Genomic DNA, 24,187 nt, shown 5'->3' with positions numbered 1-24,187 from the left:
CTGGATTAAATATTCATGAGCTGCTTCCATGGTAACTGATTTAACACACACACACACTGCAGTGTGGATTATTCACTGACTTCTGTTTAGCTGCCTTGTTCATAAAGAAGCTTGTGAAAGCAGCGGCAGCCTTACTCTCTGTGTGTGTGTGTGTGTGTGTGTGTGTGAAGCTGGATGGCAACATCATATAAAAATACCACCGGGCCGCTCTGATTGGCTGAGAGAACAGATCGGGGGTTTAAAAACACACGGAGACCAAAAATAAACACCAAAAAAAAGTCACAGATGACAGAAACAAATAATTTTATTTTAAAAATATTTCACTGCTGATACATACAATACACTCATCATACTCATATATTTGCATAAAGTATACTCTTAACATGATAATATTTAAAGATTTGATACATTATTGTCAGGTGGATATCAACAAGGAGGAGGAGGGGCACTTTATTGTAGTGTGTATCGTGAAAACATTGAAACAGAAAAACCACTAGAACAGGTACAGGTGAGGGGAGGAGGAGGGACCTCACCGGCTGCTGACGCATGATTGGAGGAGGACAGGAGGAGGTGGGCGGAGCCTGAGCTCAGTAAACAGTCCGGTTTCAACCCAACCGACTGAAAACCATCGCGTAAATCACGGCGGGGCGACACAGGAACTGATTGGACCATTACGCCGTTTTGCATCGCCAATCAGACAGAACTCAAAACAAACGTCAAATGTAGAGTGAGAGATTAAAAACTTTCTGCCCGTGTGGAAGGAAAACGGTCGTCCAGTTTGTGCCTCTCGTGAATTTTTCCAAGTCCAACAGCCGAGCGTCACTCGTCTGAACCATGTGACCGAACGCCGTCTAAACCGAAGACGAAGGCCGGAAAACGACGCGACAGCGTGAATTTTGAAATTTGAACGGACATTAAGAGCCAAAAAACAAAAACAAACAAACAAAAAAATCCAGAAGTGAGTCAGTCTCCATAAGTCCCCATGTTCAAAACTTCACAGCAGAAATAAACATGTTTACAGCCTGGTACAAAAAGGTCTTCAGGAGGTTTGTGAAAGTAGAGAGGGACGCCCCTGATTTGGTAGGAACTAGTAGGACCAACGGGGAACAACAGATGTTAAAAGTTTGCACTGTCCTGAGCGTACAGGCGGCAGAGCCAGGAGGAGGTAACATCTGTCTGTACGAGGACGTTCAAGAACCGGAGATTACTTTGTAGTCGGCGTTGGGGATTTAAATTTAATGTGGGCTGCTACAGGTAGACCTTGCAGCTCGATGAGCAGCGGGGTAACCAGGCATACAGCTACGTTCTGGATCATCTGAAAGGGTTTTACCGAGCAGGCTTGGAGGCCCGTCAGGAGGGCGGTACAGTAATCTAGAGATCACCACAGCCTGAATCAGGAGGGTAAACATGTTGAGTCAGGTAAAGCTGATTTTTCTGACTGGGAAGTCCAACCGAGGCGACGTGATCGGAGAAGGTTCGTTCATTGATCATGACTCCTAAGTTTCTGTGCTGTTGATGTCATGGTGTTCAGTTCTTACTCCATGTGGTCAGACCAACAAACCTCAAACCAGTGAGAGAAAAAAAAAACAAGAACAGAAACTGTTCGAACTTTGGCACAAAATTTGTCGTCTCACAGAAACTTTTCCTTCCAAAACAAAGAGCTTACATGATTTCCAGCCACCTGATAACGTAAAGACATAAACAAGTTCATAATTTATCCATCGAGACGAGTTAAAGAGTCGAGAAATCTCCTTCAGAGCAGCGGTGAGAAACAGTGACGCTCAACTGTGTGACTTGAACGGTAACAAACGAGAGGCAGAGTTAGACGAACAAAGACACAAAGTGTGTTAAAGCTGAACTGAATCGTGTTTGTTTCATGTCATGTCAGAGTACACACGCAAACATTTTCCAACATATTCAGTAAAATTCATCTTTCCGGACACATTCTGGCATCGGTTGAATCTTTTCCGTCCACACGGGCGAGCTCGATTTCTCTCGAGGTGTCCGCCTCCAATCACAAACCGACAACAAAAAAGCAGCAGAGAGCCGGCGAGGTCGAAGACGTCGTGTTGAGGATATTCATTTATTCATTAATTTTTTTTTTAAACGCGTCCAGAACCTGACGCTGCTCGATCGCCTTCGTCTCTACATGTATCTGTGCGTTCACATCGTAGCCCTCTCTGCTGCTGATAAGGTAGTTTGCATTGACAGTTAAGTGCTAAACAGACCAAATTCATGAGCAACTCACTGAATCGTTTCTGCAGCAGAATTTAACTCAGGGGTTTTTTTTTTTTTTTTTAAACTTCTCCCAACTCCGGTAAAACAAGTCAGAGGTGGGCGGCTCTTAAACCGAAGCCTCAGGTCCCGACGACCGATGTGTCCGATCTCTCTTTTTAAATGTTCGGATCACAAATCTCAGCGTCAGCACTCCTGTTGAGCGACTAGAGTTTACCGACTGCATCTTAGGTGCTTTGTACGGGTAAGATGAGCAGGTGGAGACACCGCCGATAAACAACGTCGGGCGGGTGCAAACCTGCACTCCAAACTGCAGCGTCCCGCTTTTTTTCTCCCCCATCTCCTCGACTTTTACAGTCCGATTCTTTGTCATAATGGTTGCCAGAGCTTCACTTCCAGCCATCAACACACTAAGAAAGAAAGCTGTGCAAGTCCAGAACCGGGCCGAAATCATATTCAGCCTAACCGTGTTGTCTCGGGACGTTCACGAACAACTGGAGTGTGAAACGGCGTTTCCCCTGGACGTGTTTCGGGCCCGTTTGAACACTCGACATACTGGAAACCAGCTCAGAGTTAGCTGATGGTCGAGCTTTGTCCCAGTTCTTTACTTCGTACTAAGTTCAAGCTCGTATAAAACTGCGTTGGTTGGTGGCGTGTCACGCAGCCGCCAGCGCCGATGTTATCTCTCCATTCGGGTTAGCGTCGAATCGTATTTTAACATTTTAAACTCGGGGAATACAGAATCCGCTCGACTCTTCTGGGAAAATATAATTTAGTGAGGAGCTTCAAAGAAAAAAAAAACAACAAGAACGTGTTAACGTTGGTGTTAGTTGAAGAAACAGCAGCTTGGCGGTGTTTCGTTGGGAATAAAGGACCTCTGAGAATCTTCCAGGTGAATGTCCGGAGGGTAACCGGTGCGGTGAGGCTAAAAACAGCCAACCGACTTCCCAACGAGGAGACTTGTACGTACAGTCAAGAGATGACGAGGGACCCCTCGTTATCAAACTTCAACCACCGTTTGTGAACGTCTCAGGAGTCCTGGGTTGGATCGAGGGGTCGGAGAGCCAGAGTTCGGATGCTTTAGCCCCGCGATCCTTTGAGAACTTCGAGATGCCACTTTTCGCCGGGTTCGTTCAGTCGAACGGTCTCTCGTCGTGGCAACATTAGGGGGCAACTAACGCTGCAAAAAAAGGATCAACTTGACGCAACTCTTTGTCTCTCGTCCACCTTCAGGGAATAATGAGTCAAAAAGTAATCCTGAACAGCGGCCAGAGCCTCGTCTCCTCTCGTGTGTGTGTAGTGCTTCTCGGAAACAAAGAACAATCTTCAGCGTCTACACCCTCGATAGAAAGTCATCTGTAAAGACGGAGGTTGTTTTTTTTTTTTGCAGTGTAGTTGCGTACGGAGGGCAGGAACTCTCTCCATCAGTGGCTCCCTCTCCTCCTCCTCCTCCTCTTCCTCCGCCCTCCCTGCTTCCTCACAAAGGCCAGGGCAGGTCGCTGAAGTCGACGGGGCCGCCCAGGCCGGCGTCCGCCTCCAGCAGGGACATGATGACGGCCATGGCCGCCTCGTCGTTGCTGGGGCTGCTGGAACCAGGATCGTCCATGATGTCTATGCTCAGGTGGGAGTTGTCGCCTGGAAACGAGGTTAGATTTGAGTCATTGAGGGGGAAAAAACACTTGAATACGACTTTAAGTTAAAAATGTGTCGTTGTTGGACTCACTCATGATGGACTGGTTGGAGTACGGGTAGCCCACAGAATCGGGTCCAGGAATGATCCCCGTGCTCGGCAGCTCGGGCGTCCCCCCATTCTGGATCTATAAAAACGTGACACGACAGATCAGTTTCAACAGGTCAGGGTCACGCGAACACGCACTCAAGTCTGCGTGTCGCGAATACTTTTAATATCACGACTTCACGGATCATCAGGAGGATTTTCAGGTTAAAGCAGCAGAAGAAACATGTTTGACGTGATGATTCATAGAAAATCAAATATTTCTCAAAGCTGTCACGAAACAGTCTGACTCATCACGTCACGGCGCCGTTTTAGTTCGTTCTCCGCGTGACTTTTTCTGTTTTCAGTGTGAGTCTCTGTCTCTCTCTGAAGAGACTGAAGTCGCGTCCCGTCTCCATTTCGCAGCGTAAATTTTGGAAAATAATCGTTCTGATCGGAGCAACGTGCAGCGGAGATGTTGAACCGCAGCGATGGAGAACTTTAATCTACGGAAGAGGATCAGGGCCACATGTGAACATTTTATTTGAGACTTTTAAACTCTGAATTATCACTTTTATTCTAATAAAGTCAGAACTCAAACAGATTGATTCATTAAAATGCTACGTGTTAAATTTGTTTCCCTTTTGTTTGTTTTTAACCGTGTGAAGTTTGCATGGGGCGCTTTATTTTGAAAATCAGCCAGGTTCTGTGCCTGACTTCCCGTCAGCTCGAGCTGCTGTGTGCAGGTTGACAGAGTGGCGTTCGCAACACTGACGAGCAGTGTTAATGTTGTCGCCCATTTTTCAATTTAGTCTTAGTCACTTTTAGTCTTTTCACAAATAATTTTTGTTCGTCTTATTTTAGTCGACGAAAAGTCTCAAAATTTTAGTCAAAACATTTTAGTCTTTCTATTTCTGGAATATTTTTTTGTTTATTAATTCCAGTTCCCTTGTGTTCCACAGCTAACATATTGATTAAATGTCCTGATTGAATTGAATTGACTGAATTCATCTTCAGTGCAACTTTGTCTGTTGGTGGTATTTTTATTTTTCCCAGCAGTTTTCTTCCCGCACATATTCCCATCCATGAAAACGAAACATTGTGACTTTTTCTCTGCTTCTAAATAATGGAATGGGACCACACGTCCAGTCTGTTTTTCCTTCCGAGCATTATGTCGCTGTCTGTCCGTACACCGCGTTTCTCCTGCGTGCTGTTTGTTTTCAACCCACAGGTGCGAGAGCAGCAAGAGGATTCAAACGTGTGGCCGTGACGGCGCTACAGTAAAAGAAGTGCTGGCACAAACACGACAGCAGGACTGGATGCTGCTTTGTTTCTTAAATAGTCGACGAAAACAAGGAGGAGGTTTTTGTTTCTTTTTTATTTCTTGCGTGACATTTTCGTCTCGTTTTTATTCGTCGACAAAAACGCACATTGGCACATTTTTCCTCAGTGTTTTTAGAACATTGTCGTCTCGTCGTCGTGGTCGTCTCGTCTTAGTCAAGGGGAAAAGGCTCGTTGACGAACACATTTCGTCTCATCTGACGAAATTAACACTGCTGACGAGAACAGGCAACGCCGCACACCAAAAGCATCAATCTGTCAATATCGAACGTCGAGGAGAACCCTGCACCGTGTCAGCTCCGTATTTAATCAGAATCTGCTGTTACTGAACTCCCAGTCAACGTTAAATCAGTGTGGCGGCGCCTGTGCCTTAGCAGCCGACAAAAGGAGATTAAAAACACTAAATCATCTTGCAGAGGAGGCGATGCGTGTTACCTTCTTTCCTCCTGGAGAGCAGGTGTCGGGTGGAGGAGTGCTGGTGATGTTCAGAGGGCTGGAGCCACAGCTGGACGGGGAGGAGCCTCGAATCCTGATGCACAAAACAAAACAAAACAACGCCTCGAATGTAACTCACAGCTTGTTTATAACACTGGTGCTGGACTTTGTCAGCGTTGCCATGACAATCAGTAGATATCAGACGTATGAGCGGAGACAAACGGTGTAATTTTAGCACCGCGGCAGCGATCTGAGTCAGCGTTAGCCCGCAGGACTGCAGAGAGTCTTAACACAGAGTGAAGAGTGTGTGTGTGTGTGTGTGTGTGTGTGTGTGTGTGTGTGTGTGTGTGTGTGTGTGTGCGTGCCGCTCTCACCTCTGGATCTCCATCACTTCCTCTGCGATCATGCGTCCGATCTTGCCGGCTCCCGCTCTCGTGCCTCCGGGAATGCCGGGCACCGTCTGCAGCGCTCGCCTTCCTCCGCCTGTCGATGAGGGAAAATCTGAGATGTTATTAAACCGCAAAGGTTAAACGGACTCGCGGCGGGCGGAGTTCTGCGGATGAAGGGTGTGGTGCTTTACCCTCTGAGGTGAGAACACTGTCCATGCTCTGCGGCGAGGCAGCAGATTGAGGGTAGTCCGATCCTTCCATCATAGGACACCTAAACAGACGAACAGACGCGTAAGCGATACTTCACAGCTACGCATCGTCAGCTTTAGTGTGTGTGTGAGTGTGTTGGCTACTCACGAGACGACGGTGTTGGTGGAGACGATGTACTCCACCTCCTTGGTCCAGGGGTTCATGAAGCTGAACCATCGGCTCCTCAGCGTGATGAAGGAGCCGTCTTTGATCTTGAACTTGTAACAGTTGGTGTTGATCTTCTCTCTCATCTGCAGCACTGCGGACGGATGTATCGACACGGTGAGCACAGAACAAAAAAAGAAAACACACACACACACACACACGCTTCGTCACGTGATTAACGTCCTTGAAAATCACCGTCACCTTGTCTGTGGCACTCCGCCAGGTGGCCGATGTCGTCCTGGTGGAAATACTCGTAGAAGGAGGTTCCCAGCAGCTCCTGGGGCAGGTAGGCGAGGATGGCCGTGGCTCTGCGGGGGGGGCGAAAGGTTTCGTTTACTCAACATGTTGATCTGCAGCTAAAACACAACTCAATCAATGTCGGCTCAGGTCTCCAGTTTTTGGACTTCGGGTCGCACAGAATCAACAAAACAGACGCTGACAGAGCAGCTTCAATGAATCCTGATGATGGAGGAGAGGAAGGTGGAGAGAGAGGCGAATCGCTGCAGGGTCGTTTTATTTAGTCAGGCGTGGTATTGGTTGAAGATGCAGTCACATCTACCTCACTGAAATCTCTCTCTCACAGGTTCCACCTGCTACTGTAATCATTTTATCATTCATTGTAATTGTACAATATGTTTATGTTTTTGTTCTGTACACGTGACATCTATTGCACGTCTGTCCGTCCTAGGAGAGGGATCCCTCCTCTGTGGCTCTTCCTGAGGTTTCTTCCACCTTTTTTCCCTGTTAAGTTTTTTGTAGGCAAGTTTTTCCTCACTTGAGGGTCTAAGGACAGAGGGTGTCACTCCCTGTACAGATTGTAAAGCCTCAGAGGCAAATGTACTTTGTGATTTTGGGCTATACAAATAAAATCTGATTTGATTTGTTTTCTGACGTTCAGCACAACTTTTTATTTCACTGATTAACCGGAGACACTGGCGCTCCCTCTCCTCAGTCACTTTAGATTTAGAAGCCGAGTCAGAACACAGCAGGTCGAGTCTCAGAGTTTAGATTTAGATTTCAGGCTGACTCTGGAGGTTCGGCCGCTCTGATCGATGAGTGGCGGCCACAGCGTGACGCTGGTTAACGTATCAACCGGAGACTACGCTGCAGTCAGCATCAGCGATTTGAATTCAACGCAGGCTGCTGCAGGCAGACAGTGGAGCTCGATGAGTCTGAAAGGGCAGAGGGGGAATCGATGAGGACGCTCGCCTGATTTGTGCTTCGACAGCAGGTTTTAAATCTGCAGGATCAGCGGAAATAATAATGGAGTCTGAGTGCTGCTGTTATGGATCAACTGTCGGTGAGTGTCTATTGATTCTTCTAACTCTGCTCGTCTTAGACGGGGAGTCGAAGAGAAGTCGAGCTCCTATTTAACGTCAAAGCCACTAAACCAGTTCACCGCCGAGCAGTAAATACACACGGCTCCACGACGGACATGAACATGTTTACAGACTGACAGCGGAGATAACGCAAGGAAGCTCGGCACGCCGTGAACTTTATATCACCGCCACAAAAAAACAAATCAAAAGGTTCAGCCTCACCTCTGGTCCACGAAGACGAACTTGCCGTCGATGGCGTGCCGGGAGACGTACTCGGTGGGCTTCACCCTGATGTCCGCCAGGCTCGGCTGGGGGACAATGTGCGGGTGCAGGCGGCCGATGGCCACCAGGCAGCTCAGGTTGCAGCCCTCGTTGTCGGGCTCGTTGTCCTCGTCGAGGCCCATCTTGGTGGGCGGCCAGCTCTTCAGGTAGCCCGTGCTGTGGATGGTGCAGAAGCTCTTGCGGTCCGCTGTGGACGAGAAGAAGAGTGGCGGGTGGGTTAGAGGTTTGGATTGGACATGTATAATTGTTATTTCAGACTAAACGCCATTCAAAAAGTCACTTTATGCACGTTAACGCTGCAGGAATTCATCCAGTGTCGTGGATTTTTCCCTCGTCATCATCGTCACTGAACGATTTCAGTTAATAAATCATGAGGAAACTTTTGAGGGTTTCATCTCTACACTCGGCAGCGTGAAGGCTGGAAGTACGACCTGAACGCGTCCTGTGTAGACTCGAGGACTGAGGACGGCGTCTGGGTGGAAGATTATCCGAACACTGAACCATTCGATGGGTTTTTATTAATATTATTATTTTATTTTTGTAAGCGGCGTGATATTTATGCAGGGGTAACTGCGTAACCATGGTAACACACACACCCCTCGGTTGTGTAACGCAGACGCTCTCGACCTGACTGAGGCGTGATTCCTGGTTTTAATGAGGATGTGTTTAAAAACAGAGACACAGCAGGAAATCAGAGCTTTGTGTCGAGTGTGTGAGGCGAAGGCTAAAGATAGAGAGGAGCCCTCAACCGCCACTCAAAGGGGGAGCTGCGTCTTTTATTCAGGTTGTCGTTACCTTTTTTCTTCGAGCAGGTCGAGGGAAAGTCTTTATCCTCGACTTTGACCGACGGCCTGTTGCACTTCATCCTGCAGAAAAACGACCGCCTGGCTCCGGAGCAGAGTCTGGACGGACCGGGCGTGATGTCAGTCTTCACTGGGAGTCCAGCTGCAAAGACAGCGAACAGATTTGTTTAGCTCGGTGTGTGGTCAGAAGCTTCAATCTTTACCGTCTGCAATGTTTTGCTCTTTCCAGACGTCAGTCCTCTGTATGGAGGATCAGTTTTGCCAAATCACATAAATCTCAGGAGAAACATCAAATCTTTGACTTGTTTGTGCTACTGTCGCTTTAAATCAGCACAAACACGTTTTAAAAAGACTTCACCGAGTCTCTGAGGATGCGACACATTGAGACGTGAAGGGAGGAAAAAACGACTCGACGTGTGTTTGGACTTACTCTTAGCGTCGATGAGCCGCTCTCGCGGAGCCGTGTCGGAGGAGGAAAGCTGCTCTTTGACCTTGGCGATGTCCTTGGGGTGAAGGTAGTCGAACAGGCTCTGACCTATCAGGTCGTTCTGGAGACGGAGGGAGTGAGACAGATTTCTAAGAACCACTTTTTTTCACCCCCACGAGCTTGTGAATAATTTACAAATATGAAAGAAACTAGACGTCCTTCACAACTGAAGAGCGCGGAGCAGGAAACGTTTCCCTCGAGGACACAAACACTCGTCGTACCTGACTGTAGTTCAGAATTTTGTAGACCGATTCGGAAACGAAGAGGATTTTTCCACGATCACAGCCGACCACGAACAGGAAACCGTCAGCAGCCTGAGCAAAGAAAGAAAGAAAGAGTCAAACGTGAATCCTGTAACAATAAAATCAGTTCATTAATCACCTATTTTTTATCGTCACATAAAACCCACCAACCGTGACGTGCCTGACTGTTTAGACTTTTGATCAGCACACATCATGAGCTATAAACGTTCTGGTAGATATCAGGTCTGATGGAGGAAAGAGTTTCTTTTTTCTTATTAAAGCATCGTAACTAAAACAAAAATGTTTTTATCCAAAATGAATTTCGAACGTTTGCTGAATGTTCTTCTTGTACAATGATTAAATGATTTGAATGTTCATTATTTAGCTTCTAGTGATGAATTTTAAAACATATTTGACCTGTTTGATGTAAAATGAATAAACCTAAAGTTGCTTCTAGAAATGATTTACGAGTTGAGGCAACAGGAGCTGAATGAACCTCTCTCTGTGTTTCTGGTGTTGAACGTGCCTCCTCCGGTCCGACACTATGATCGCAGCGTGTCGCCGTGCTGTAACTCACCCTCAGTATCAAGTGCTTCAGTTCATCGTCTGACAGGAACGAGGGCTTGTAGTTGGCCTCTGTGTACGGGTTGGCTGCACCTGAACACAAACGGCGAACGGCGTTTAAATCAAACTGCTCAAACACGTTTTCTGAGTCCTAACTCTAGAGAGTCTTTAATAAACAGACGTACATCATTTTGTTTTATTTAAAATCAGATTGTTCAGTTTCTTCTTCACGCGTACGTAAACTGTATCTCCCTCTGTGTTTGTCGGTTTGTGTCGTCCTACACTCAGACCACTTCGTCTCTTCTCTTGGTTTGTTTTGAGAGAAGTGTCGAGGATACAAAGTGTAGCATTGTGTCTGCACGTGTGGTGGAGCGTCAGGTTGCCTCCATCTTTACAGAGCCGTTCACGAGAACGAGGCGGAGCAGCAGACAGTCTGAACTGATCCTCAGTTTACACTATGAACTCGTTTTCTTTGAAAAAAAACATCTTTTTGCTTCGGTTTCTTCAAATAAACGCTCTAAAATATGAAGTTTATATCTGGAATGTGGCAGAAATGTCAGAACATTATAAAATCCAAAAGAAATGTACTCAAATGGTAAAAACCAGAGAAGCTGCCGACTCTGCAGTGGCTTCTTAGCAGCTTTAGCCTCTTTTCAGCAGATCGGATTTCACTTCTTAATCAGACCCCCGACCGCAGCTTCCCCGATGCTAACCTCTGAGTGTCTTCATGTGCTGCACGGCCATGCGCAGGACCGTCAGCTTGTCCAGCTTGCGGGACATGGCGTTACAGGTGGGCACCAGCGACGCCAGCTCGTCGATGAAGCTGTTCATCTTGTCCCGGCGACGCTTCTCGATCTGGCTGTGCGCCTCTCTGCAAAAGAAAGAAAGAACGAACGAACGTTAACGGACGCTGATCGCTCTCCTCTTTCTCCTCATGCTGCCGTAAATCCAAATAAACAAGAAAAAAATCACTTTGGTTCACCTGTTGTATAAAGAAACAGTCTGTGCACAGCAGAAATACAAGATCAGGCAAGTTATCTTTCAGCGGGCTGCATTCTTGCACTGAGGATTATCCATCAGCTCACAGTCTTATGTAACACGACAGAAGTCAGCTAACGCTCCCTAAAGATGAAATGCCATTTTTGGTGTCGGAGTCCATCCTTCAGGACTGTGAGAACAAACTCGAGCCGTCGTATCCGACTCGTCCACCCGGTGACTGAACGGAGAACTCGAGAGAAAGAGAGCGCTCGTCGTGAGCCGCCGGGTTTGCTCTCACAGTCCCGTAGTTCCACATAATGCCTGGATCTATACACTTTAATGTATAAAGTTTCTTATTAGCGACGTACACAAAGCTCTCTCTGTCCTCCAAATCGGACAGAGTGACATTTAATTCATGTAAGAGAGAAGGCAGGAGAGAGGGAGAGGGAGAGGGAGAGAGAGAGGGGGAGGTTTATACCTGGCATTCTTAATCCGGCCCTGTTGGTCACTGCAAAAGACAAAACAAAGACAAATTTAAGAGCGGAGACGACTGAACGTGAAGCTTTGAACGGATGACACAGAAGGTGTTATTAAAGAACGAGGAGCTGGTTCTGTAACCAGCCTCGTTCGCTTATGCAACAAGCTCTGACTGCACAATACGAAGTGATGTGACACAAATATGACGCAGCTCTGATTCAATCTGTCAGACGTACAGTTACGGAAAGATTTCATTGATCAGACACACGAGAGCTGAGATGAAACCGAAGTTTTGTTTTGAATCGGTTAAACCGTCTTAAAGGGCCGGTGTGTCGTCGTGCAGGTGTTTTTTTATTTGTTTGTGAAGACATGTTCAAGATTTCTGCTTCTGAACCACTGACGGTATAAAGAGCGGACAGCGTATCCGCATCTGTGACAGACGATGATCGACGGATGGTGCCTGCACTTTTTCCAAACACGCTTTTATTCACAGGACTTTAAACTAATAACATTTTACATCCTGCCTTTGTTTTGTTTTTTTCCACTGCTGGAAATTAAATTAATTCAAGTAACACGATGCTCCGCGTCCTACACACCCAGCTGGTCTTAAACGCAGTCCTGAATCCTGAAAGTTTCATATTTAACTTTATTTCAGTAAAATTCAGACACACATAACATGAATATTCGATTCCTTTCTATTTGTTTAAAACACAGAAAACTTTACGTGACAGATTCTCTTAAATTAATCAAACAGATCTGTTCCAGCAGACAGGAGGAAACAGACCCACGGCGAGGTCTGTGAATTATTCCAGGAGAGAAAAGATTTCCTGGAAAGTTTAAATGTATTTTCCAAATCACGTGAGCGCCGCAGAATAAATTCACCTGCGTTGTGTCGGTCAGCGAGAGGAAACGTTTGTAATGAAAGTTTAACTGACTCAAAAAAAAAGGTGAACTGGATCACTCGAGATGAAACGACATGAAATACAACAATACTGAAGATTTGTCGCCATGGTAACGTCGGGCCTCTTACCTTCCCAGTTTATCTTTGTCTGGGTCCATGTCACTGAGGAGGACGAGACGGGGGAGAGATTACGACAACATCCAAACAACCACAGCGGAAAAGTGTTTAAAGGGTCTATTCAACATTTCATGGTGCAAAATCAACATCGAGTTTGAACTTACTCAAATGAAAAGCCATCGATTCTGCAAAGAAACACACACGGGAAAGAATCAGCTGCTGACACACAGAAGTGATAGAGTCTAAAAGTTTGCTTCAGTGCGATCAGTACGTCATGACTTACTGGTAGTCGGTGGTGCTGCCCTTCCTCTTGCGGGTGTAGTCCATGCCGGGTGTGCTGATGGAGCTGGAGATGAGGTCGGTGGAGCCGGGGGACATGAAGTCAGTCATAGTAGACGAGATGTCCATCCTTTGGTCTGCCATCAGGTCATCTGCAGAGCAAACCCGTTAGGGTAGAGTTCAGATGGAGCGGAAACAAAAGAAAAACAAACTCTGCTTTACTTTTGTCTGCGCATCGGAAAGCACTTCATCACGAAGGGCTGCCGCGTGTTCAAATATGTAAGACAAACGCTGCTCCCACTAATATTCATGCAGCACGTTTAAAAACAAGAGTTTACAAAGTGATGGGACAGACGAGCACAAACAGGAAACTCAGATTTGGGCCGCATTCAGACACTATCAGGTGTGGTGAATCGCCGCAGGTTTGTAAAGTAAGTTCAAGCTTCATCGAGGCCGGCGTCGCTCACTCTGGGGAATTTTGGATTCAGTCAACATTACGCTAAAATATATTTAAGTTCCCTGTTGGCGGCCAATCTTCAATGATGTAAATTCCCGGTTTATTCCCATTAATTCACATAAATTTTCCAACTTTGAAAATCCCTGGATTTTGCAGCCCTAATAACATCAAACTTAACTTGGCATGACGTGACATAAGGAGACGAAGCTGTAGGACACCTGATGAGACAGTCAACACAAAATATTTTCTTTGTCCAACACTCCCTCCACCAGGTGCACAGGTAAAAATAAAGGTGAAACCACACAACCACAACCCTCCTGTGCCAATAACACTGGGAAACAATTTGAGAAAAAAAATCTGTTGAGTTGCAGTCAGTTTTTTTCTAGCACGTCAAGTTTTTACCCTCCAGATCAGCTGTAGTAAGACTTGCCAGCTGATCACGATTGGACTCTACAGCTACGTGGCAACTTGTTTGTGCAGTCACAATTAAGACAATATCCCAATAGGTCAGTACTGTCAATATCTGCACACAGAAAGCTGGCAGAGTAGAATGAAGAGGATCTGTGCTGCTGTTCTCTTCACCTTGTCACCATGGACACACCGCTGTAAGTTCTGTTTGGTCTGATGCTGTTTTTTTAGTTTTCAAAGCTTTTAACTATTTCATCTTAGTGTTTGATTTCAGTAGGTTTATATTTCCTTTGTTCCAGATCATGTCTGCTCCTGCTTCTTCTTGTCGTAAACGCCTAAAACAACCCTGACTCCTTTTGCTGTATTTGTGCTAGTTTCACCATTCCAAGTCAGAGGAAAGCAAACATCAGTGCATCTGTCCAACGAACATATTTTGCATATTTTAAAGTAAAACTCTGTGATCAAGACAACAAGACATGGGCCCCTCACAAAGTGTGCAAGCAGTGTGTGGAGAGTTTACGGATGTGGACCAAAGGAACACGTGAAAAGTTGCATTTGGTATCCCCAAAAAGATCATTGGACTGTTATTTTTGTTTAGTGAAAACAAGCACATGTCTGTTAAGTGCAGTATTTTTCTTATTTTTTAAGAAAACGGGGATCCTATAGTTCAAAAACTTGATGTGATAGAGAAAAACTGAGATCAGTTTTGGATTCCGCACCCAAAAATCTGTTAAAAACAGCTGTCAGACCTAACTTAACAAAAACTGTGTTCCCCAGTGTTACCGGTTAAAGTTAAGGTAATCCTAGAGAGGCGTTTGACCGATCTTGACGATCTGCTTCCCATTCAAATAAATGGTAAAAACCTGCCGGACCGTGTCTGAATGCGGCTTTAAGAAGAAGATGGAGGGGGGCAACAGTCGTTAAGAAACAAAAAAGACACAATGGTCATAATTAACTGTGAGTGTGGTGACATTTTCTTACTTTAAATTACTTTATTTTTATTTCATCAGGCTAGACTCTGTGGAAACATCCACACTCAGGTAAATCTCAGATATGCAGACATAAGTTTAATACATAAAAACATGAATAAACCACTGAGGGAAGGAAATCTGTCAGAATATCACGACGTGGCACTCACCACAGATGTTCATCACAGCCTCTGTGTTAAAATCATCTCCTTCCATCCACTCTCGAGCCCTCGACTGTGAACACACACACAGAAACAAATCACGTCTGTCAGTCTCAGCGGGAGGCGACTCAGTCATTCTGAAACCGTCTTTCAAAAACACAGACGCACGGTTACGGTCGCCCTGGACACGCGCGACAAACGACGCCCCCATCTAGGTCAAACGTGGAGACACAATAAACAGGAAGTCGCTTTTGTCTCAGTAACCGTCACTACGTGAGAGATTGAGGTCACATAGCATAAATCTGTGAGTGTGCGACCTCATTTCACCCTGTGAAAGTAAAAGAACTGACTTCAGTGCAAACTTTAAGAGACGTTGACTCACCTCACAGATTTATGCTGTATACTTACCTCACCGCGCTCACCTTGACCTACCTAACCGGTTTAATCATGGAGGTCCTGTCCATAAAGAGGAACCCGACACCGGGCTGGAAAGCGGCCTTTCACCGCCCTCGCTCATTTAAAAGTTTCTTCGACTGTTCGAAACCCACGCCTACGAGTGATGTCACAGCGTACCGACACGCCCCGGAGTGCACTTCTACATCACTACTCTCTAAAAAAGTGTGTGTAAGATTTAAGGAATATTCATTAGTATGGGTCCACTAATCGGAAGATCAGTGGTTCGATCCCCTCCAGTCTGCATGTCGAAGTGTCCTTGGGCAAGATACTGAACCCCAAATTGCGCCATCGGTGTGTGAATGTGAATGAATGGTCAACTCCTAAAACTGATGAGCAGTTGGCATCAATGCGCTTTCAGTGGTTGAGACTAGAAAAGGCGCCATACAAGTACATTTACCATGTTTTCATTTGTGTATAATCACCTGAAATTAGGAATCGTTGCGTTTTTGTTGCAGTCGAGGGTGAGGCGTGGGTATTCATTTGGCGCTGTTAGGTGGCGCTAAATCCCAACTCGCTGAACCTTTAATTAGACAACTTCGTAATAGTCTTTCTCCAGAATGTGTCCAAAATGTTATGTAGTGTCCAGAACTCATTGGTGACCACGTGGGTCCTCTTCCATGATGAACCGCCACGTTTTGGACACGGCGAGGACACACAGGACAGGAGACAAGCGGACGATCTCATCCTCGGTTGCACTTATTCCTGGATGTTTTCATCATTTTTGATGACCTCTGCTCAAAGCTGTTATTCTTTTTTTTTTGCAGCCTATTTGACTTTATATATATACCGTATTTTCCAGACTATAAGCTGCTACTTTTTTCCCACGCTTTGAACCATGCGGCTTATACAAAGATGCGACTTTTCTATTGAAGTGCAAAAACGAGACAGACAGGGGAAGTCGGTGCAAAGAAGAACACGCTAGTTTTTATTTAGCACATGCAACACAACACGCACGACGAATTATTAACAGCAAATTATTTTCACCCCCCCATCTAGCTTTTAAGTTGAAGGCCGTCGATCTGACTACGTAAGCTTGGCGTTAATGAATCCACGGTGAGACCTTTTACTGCCGTGTTACAGCCACTGTTCAGAAACAATCAGTTCAGGCATATAAATAAACATTTACGGTACAAAATCTTTCTGTGTATCCGGTAAATAATCTAATTTCTCAACCTGGATATCGGCAGCTTTTATATGTAATTTTTTATTTATGTTTATATTATATTCAGGTGCGCTCTATAGTCCGGAAAATACGGTAGTTTTCTATTTGTAAAAATCTTTGCACAGGTTAAATTTAAATTCAGATTTATGTTACACGTTCATTTTAATGTATGTTCACTGTGTGTCGTGTTACTGGATGCTCGAATCTTGAATAGAAATTGAATCAATAAAGTATCTCATTGCATCCATCGATCCTTCTCCCGGAGCCCAGAACGGACAAACTAAACTAGACTCTGGATTTAACTTTTCTCGCCCACCGTAGTTTCTCCTTCATGTTGTCGAGGGGGTTGCGGTCAGGAGATGCCACATACACGTCGAGTCTTATGTTTTTTTTTTAATTCACTCGAGCAGATGTGGCAGAATCTGAAACACCTGATTGAGTTGATAAATAGTTGCCTTTCCTGGAGCGTCGCGGATGAGTCAGCACGAAGCTCTGAGCGGCGAGGATTAACGACATTAAATTTACGGCTTGTCAGACTCACAGATGTACGGATGCATAACGGAGAGATGGAAATGTCGGGGGTTTGTTTGCGAATTTTAAACTAGCTGCCGCGAATCTACTGCCCTCCTTGTGAGCAGATGGATGATGGCCTTCATGCACGATGAACAGTCTCTGTGTTTTCTGTTAATGTATTTAAATGTCAGACTGAGGCATAAGATGAGTGGGCAGTCTGCCTCTGTAACGTGAGTGGGTACAGTCTGGATGTGGAGCACGTGGGCTGCTTCGGTTACCTGGATAGGAAACTGGAACAGGCCTCCTGGACGGGCCTGGCGGTGGTGTCGTCGCCTGGATCAGTCTGGTCTGCTCTGTTCTGATCTGGTCTGAGTCTCGGTTTGATTCAAGCCTGACCTAGTTTCATCCAGTTTGATGCGGCAATACGATCTGATCCTTAAGCAGCTGGTGCGAGCCGTCTACACCTGGAGATTGAAAAGACAGTCAGGTGTAAATCTAGATTAGATTAAACAGATCTGGAGAGCAGTCAGAAAATAATAAACAAGACCTCGGAGAGACGCAAAAAAATCAATGAGACAACGAGAGACGTCCTCATGACCTGAAAGATGAAAGTGAATCTGGGCTAATTGAATCGTTTCCTGAAGCTCCGGCTGAAAGCTAGAAGCAGATTTTCTCTATTCTCAGTTTTAACGTCGGAAAAAGCTGAATTTACTCAGATTACTTCTCTGTTTTCATGATTAGAAACAGGCTCCAACAACAATGACGGTAACAAGCGGTAACCCAGCCAACCATAGCCAAAAACTGCAGTTCCTCAAACGTCCACTTGAGGCTGGCTCCAGAAGTGAGTCAGTCTCCATAAGTCCCCATGTTTCACAGCAGAAATAAACATGTTTACAGCCTGGTACAAAAAACAGTTTTGGTCTCTGTAGCTAATTTCCCTGTTCATGACAACTGTACTGAGGGTGAATTTATATACAACTCACCTGTTCACATTATATTAAGACTTAAAGTTATGCAGGATTAAGAGCGTGGACGCTTTGATCGACGGGTGTGGTTACAGGTGGCTTGTTTGAGCGATTAGTGGCTCGACCCGCTCGATCTCCTGAGCTATTATATCATACAACACCATGTGACATAAACATATGTGATATAAACAACAGGATGTGTGCGTTTACTTTTAGACTAGTCGACGAGTCGACATTTAATTTCGGAGTTAATTTAAATTAGGAACGTCCTTAGTCGAGCCTCTCTTCTGATTGGCCGACTGTTTTCTGAGCGGTGCACAGCCTGGCCAACCACTGGTCAACAGATCGTAGCCCATGCGGACGATGCGTCAAGGTCGGCCGCGGTGGGAGCGTGACTGAGGCCGACGGCTGTACAGTTGTGACGTCACAACATCACGGAGATCCCAAAGGCTCATTTAAAAAAGGTGCAGTTTCTGAATTTGGGCTGAGCGTTTTGACACATTTCTACAGCACCTGAACCTGATTTATGATGAAAACAAACATTACTTTCTAAAACGTGGGAACTTTAAAAGGTGACAATGTGTCTAGTAGCAGTAGTCAGATCAAGCCTCGGTCAGGACGGGCCGGCGAGCTGCTCTTTTACTGGGACAAAACTCTGGGCCGCGGGCTGGAAGCACAGAGGGGGGAAACCACTATGTCATGATTGAACAGTGAAAGGAACTGGTGCTGGAGGAGAAACTGGGTCAGCCAGTCTCTATGGTCTCAAAAAAAAAAAAAGAAAGACTGAGCCAGCCTCAATTTCCATCCACCACCTACTTTCTACTTCATCAGTGAGTCAGCAAGCCGTTCAGCTCCGTTTCCCTGGTCTACACTCTACGCCCACTCACGCGGTCAGGAAGCAGCCGGCAAGCCCGTTCATGAAGCGAGGAAACATCCAGTCAGCCGGCACATCTGACAGATCACAAACCGAACGCCGCGACCGCTGATGGGAAAGATCCAAAACCCATTCCATCCAAAATGTTCAATCGTCATTTTTCTTACTTTGACAGAAACAAAACAAAACACAAGCGTCAGAGAGAAAAGCTCAAAATCCTGAGACTTATTCAAAGTATTTTCATTATTTTTTAAATATTTCGCCGAGAGCAGTCGAGTCAATCTGTCAATCTGGAAGTCAGACACAGAAACGGCACAGAGAATTTCAAAATAAAACAGCCAAAAAAAGGGAAACAACTCAACAACGTAGCATATTTACATATTTAACAGAGCATAAACCTGGAAAGGTTTGAACAAGTTGACAAAGTCTGACAGGTAAAAACTCTCCTCCTGGATTCTGAAGTCACCTGGGCCAAAACAGCATCACGTCCACGTCGTGATGGGGACGTGCCCGGCGAGGCTTCGGTCACCGTCAGTGATGCATTTCAGTTCACACTGAACAACTAATGTGGACCACCCAAAGCCGAGGCTCTCTGCTCCGGTGTCAGCGGAGGATGTTGTACCACCGTCTGGTTCATTATCTGACTTGAAGCCGCTGCTTCTCGATCTTATCTGCATTCGTGTGTAGACGACTTTCAAAGTCTGGTTGCTGATCGAACTGCAGAGGAAGTTACGGAGGATGAAGGAGGACGACGACTGAAGCTCTTCGTCGCCGTGTTCAGGCTTCACGATGGCTCAACTTGCTGCTGTGACCATGGCAACCACAGGACCTGAACTACACGCTTCTTCATCAGCTGAGAACCGACAGATCACTGAAGGGAACCGGAGCAACATCGGCCTCAGAGTTTGGGAGCTTTGTCAGCTCAACAATAACCGTCAAAAAACAATAAAATTAAAATAGATTATTTACGCTGCCAGGCGGCGACCTCAGTTCCTTAAACGTCCACTTGAGTCTGGAGTCTGAACATTTGAACCTCCATAAGCTCCCATGTTAAAATCCAACTTTACGCAACCCACTCATGCTCTGTCCATTCTTTCTGTCATTGGTTGCAACCGACTGCCGGCAACTGGAGAAAAAAACAGGACCAGTCCACGCACACCAGCACAGGTGCTTCCAGGTAATCTCTCTCTCCCAGTAACGGCGGCTTCAGTCACCTCTTATCATCAGGTACACATCCATTCTACGATACGACGAACATTTGAAATGCTCAGTTACATCCATGTGGGTGATTTCAGTTCCACTCTGGGTAACTGTGGGCACATGCGGAGAACGGAGCCAGCAGTTTTCCAATCCACACTTTGAAGGTGTCGTTTACGCTGATGACGTGTGAGACGTTCAAGGTCATCCAAACTAAACAAAGCGCCGTCCTGCCAGCGAGCTCCTCAGGCTGCTGCAGACTTACTTTCTGAGTGAGACCAATGTCATGACACGACTTCACAGCAGAAATAAACATGTTTACAGCCTGGTACAAGGGTGAATTTATATACAACTCACCTGTTCACATTATATTAAGGCTTAAAGTTATGCAGGATTAAGGGGGTGGACGCTTTGATTGACAGATAGGTGTCGTTATAGCAACCAGGCTTCATTCGGCCTAACTCAGGCCAATTAGCTATAGAGACCAAAATGATGTATGCAAGACCTGAATTTAAATATCGGCAAAGACGTCGATCAGGTGGAGCTGAATGACACCTGGTTGCTCAAACAAGCCACCTGTAACCACACCTACCTGTCAATCAAAGCGTCCACGCTCTTAATCCTGCATAACTTTAAGCCTTAATATAATGTGAACAGGTGAGTTGTATATAAATTCACCCTCAGTACAGTTGTCATGAACGGGGAAATTAGCTACAGAGACCAAAACTGTTTTTTGTACCAGGCTGTAAACATGTTTATTTCTGCTGTGAAGTTTTGAACATGGGGACTTATGGAGACTGACTCACTTCTGGAGCCAGCCTCAGGTGGACGTTAGAGGAACTGCAGCCACGGAGGTTTGCCGCTTGGTAATAACTGACCATCTATCTTTTTATGGCGGGCATCTTCTCATGTAACTCTTCTGCAAGAAAACTAGTAATTCCCCAGATATCAAACATTTTGCAGCTTGTTTAGTTTTTGTTCACTCCTGCTGAGTCATCACAACAAACTTCACTTTTTAAATCAGAGGACATCTTTGTGGCAACGCACTGATCAACGGTAACGCGGGTTACGACCTGTGTGAGAGCAAAGACGACAACAACAACAACAACAGTCTGAAGTTCACCACTGATAACAAGGCGACTCAAACCCTTTGAATAAAAGCAACTGCAGGTGATTAATTAATCAATTAATTAATTAACTGGCAGACTGTGACTCAGAGGATTAAAGAACTTTTGCTTCATCCAAACACCTGCTGTGAGATTTCCCACAACAGAAAAAGACACCTGAACTAAGCACACACACACACACACACACACACACACACACACACACACCTTTAATATGAAGCCAACCACTGCATAGGTGTGTGTGTGTGTGTGTGTGTGTGTGTGTGTGTGTGTGTGTCTTATGTCACGATATTTCATAACCAAACATTAGCCACATTAGCTGTTACGAAACAGCTCCGGCGTGTGTGTGTGTGTGTGTGTGTGTGTGTGTGAGCTGAAAGATTTTGGGATGCTGTCGAAGAATACACACACACACACACACACACACACACACACACACACACACACACACACACACACACACACACCACAGGCCTGTGTAGCATCGTTACCTCTCCTCCACATTTAAAGCACCCCGCACACCGGCTCTCACCTCCGGCGTGGAGCTTCCTTCAGCTCCCGCCCGGTGTTTTTTTAAAGCTAAAGCCGGACACAGTGAGGCAGCTCCGGCCTTGTTTTTAACACATTCACCCCCCTCCGGTTGTGTGATATTAGCTGCGGAGGCTAACTGTCAGACTAACCGTCCCTCCTCTCTCTGACATGACCACAGCGGGAAAACATCGACGGACTAAACCCCAAAAACGGCGTCACCGAGCCGCTACACCGTCCCAGCTTTCGGTGTATACTCACAGCAGATCCGGTGAGGTTCGTCTATCCATTGGGGAGCCGCCGGTTCTGTGTGATAGCAACCCGTCCGAGAGCCTGTGACATAAACGGTTTTCGATCGGTGACCCAGTTTCTCTCTCCACCGTCACTGCCTGTCGGACCACTAACCTAGTTTTTTTAAACCAATGGCGTGCGCGTTCCCGCCCGTAGGTGGCTCTCCGGCCAATCGGACGCGAGTTCACGTCGGGAAGATTTGAGTGACGTGCGAGCGGACCAATCAAGAGCCGCCGGTGGAGCGGAATGCAGTGTGTGTGTTGTGTGTGTGTGTGTGTGTGTGTGTGTGTGTGTGTGTGTGTGTGTGTGTGTGTGTGTGTGTGTGTGCATCACGAGTCATGGAGCTGCTGGTGGATTACAGCACGCGCTGGCTCAGAGCCTGATTAACTTATAGCTTCATTAGACACTTTAAATTAATACATGTCTAATATATTAAATATTAATAAGGCGGATATATAATCAAAATTATCATATATATATATATATATATATATATATATATATATATATATAATATATATTATATATATATATATATATATAATATATAGTTGGGTGTGTGTGTGGTGTATATGTGTGTGTATGACTGAATTCTTTATATATATATATAGATAAAGATTCAGTCATACGAGTATGTATGGTGGTGTTTGGTGTGTGTGTTGTGTGTTTGTGTATATATATGTGTGTGTGTGTGGTGTGTTGGTTTATTGTACAATGATGAACTAGTATACTGAATTCTTTATATATATATTATAATGATATATATATCTATTAGATACTGTATGTAGTATGTATGTAATATATATGGTATGTAGTGTATGTATGTAATGGTATGTCTGTAGTGTATATTCATGTGTATCTATATATATAATCTCTATATATCATAGTACATATATAATACTCGGTATATACAATAATCTCTATCTATCTAGATATTATAGCTATATATAGATATATCTAGTTATCGCTATATTCTCTATATAGATAGATAATATATCTAACGATTCCGTCATCCTCGTATTCCATTTCCACTCGATACCATCGCACCCAGCATAGTTACATGATAATATAATAAGAATCAAAAAGAAAGATCATGAAAACAAAAAAAGGCAGAAATAAAACTTTGTAATCTTACGTATAAATAAAGTTCTAGTTATAACTGTTGTGACAGGTTGCAAATATCTGCATGAATATTCATTATAGAGAGACATTTTTTTTATTAGCATTTAAATTAAGAGACTTAAAATAATAATCAACTTCAATCAAAAACAGCTTCAATGATGGTGATGAATCTTTAAATTTACATTTATGGATGTGAAATTTTTCTAATAGAATATAAAGGTTGACAATAATACAGAGTTTCTTTTCTTTGTATTCAAAATAAGTAATAATGTGTTTTCCCTCAATGCTGATTTTATGTTTTGTTTCACACAGTATATAGTTTAAGTTTGTATAGATATATAATAATAATACGGTGTTCTGTTAATCAGTGACTGTGTGGAGTTTTTCATTCTTCACCTGTCTGAATGGAGAGAGATCAGGTGAAGGTGAACTTCTTAAAACGCCCCCTGCTGGTCACATGTCCACCTGCTCCACAGTCCAAACAATAAACAATCTGATCTTATATTTAGTTTATCTGTCTGTGTATTTATTTATTGTTAGTCTGTAGGGACCTGGCTTAGTCCAGCTGGTTCTACTGTGGACTAAAAGTATGGAGGGTGGACTGGTAGCTGGAGAGGTGCCCGTTCACCTCCTGGGCACTGCCAAGGTGTCCTTAAGCAAGTAACCAAACCCCCTAACTGCTCCCAGGACTACCATCATCCGTCCTCCACTTTTTATATATTTTATTTTGCTTTTTATTTTTATTTTTGTCTTTTGTTTTATACATTTTAATGGTCTTTATTTGATTATTATTTAATTTAATTTAATTTATTTTAATTTATTTAATTTAATAATCTTTATCTATTTTTATTTAATATAAATAAATTTCATTTATTTTTGTTTTATTTTATTTAATTTATTTTATCTATTTTCATTTCATTTATTTTTATTTTTGTTTTATTTTATTTAATTTAAATGTAATTTAATTGAATTTATTTTATC

General features: G+C 44.6%; 1 protein-coding gene across 1 annotated transcript; it reads right to left on the bottom strand.

The window, feature by feature from the left end:
* Positions 1-286: 286 nt before the first annotated feature.
* Positions 287-22,202, bottom strand: bmal1a (basic helix-loop-helix ARNT like 1a). Its single transcript, XM_019261406.2, has 20 exons — positions 22,055-22,202; positions 17,381-17,566; positions 14,981-15,044; positions 12,982-13,129; positions 12,863-12,883; positions 12,711-12,743; positions 11,682-11,711; positions 10,939-11,096; positions 10,239-10,318; positions 9,641-9,733; positions 9,363-9,480; positions 8,925-9,074; positions 8,070-8,316; positions 6,730-6,836; positions 6,472-6,622; positions 6,306-6,385; positions 6,100-6,208; positions 5,726-5,819; positions 3,959-4,052; positions 287-3,870 (listed from the first exon to the last, which is right to left on the bottom strand). The coding sequence occupies exons 3-20, from the start codon at positions 15,024-15,026 to the stop codon at positions 3,713-3,715; spliced, it is 1,917 nt and encodes a 638-aa protein (XP_019116951.1). The 5' UTR covers positions 15,027-15,044; positions 17,381-17,566; positions 22,055-22,202; the 3' UTR covers positions 287-3,712.
* Between the last annotated feature and the right edge of the window lie 1,985 nt (positions 22,203-24,187).

Source organism: Larimichthys crocea, chromosome XX, assembly GCF_000972845.2.
Source record: "Larimichthys crocea isolate SSNF chromosome XX, L_crocea_2.0, whole genome shotgun sequence".
Classification (NCBI taxonomy): domain Eukaryota; kingdom Metazoa; phylum Chordata; class Actinopteri; family Sciaenidae; genus Larimichthys; species Larimichthys crocea.
This window is presented reverse-complemented; position numbering and strand designations above follow the sequence as displayed.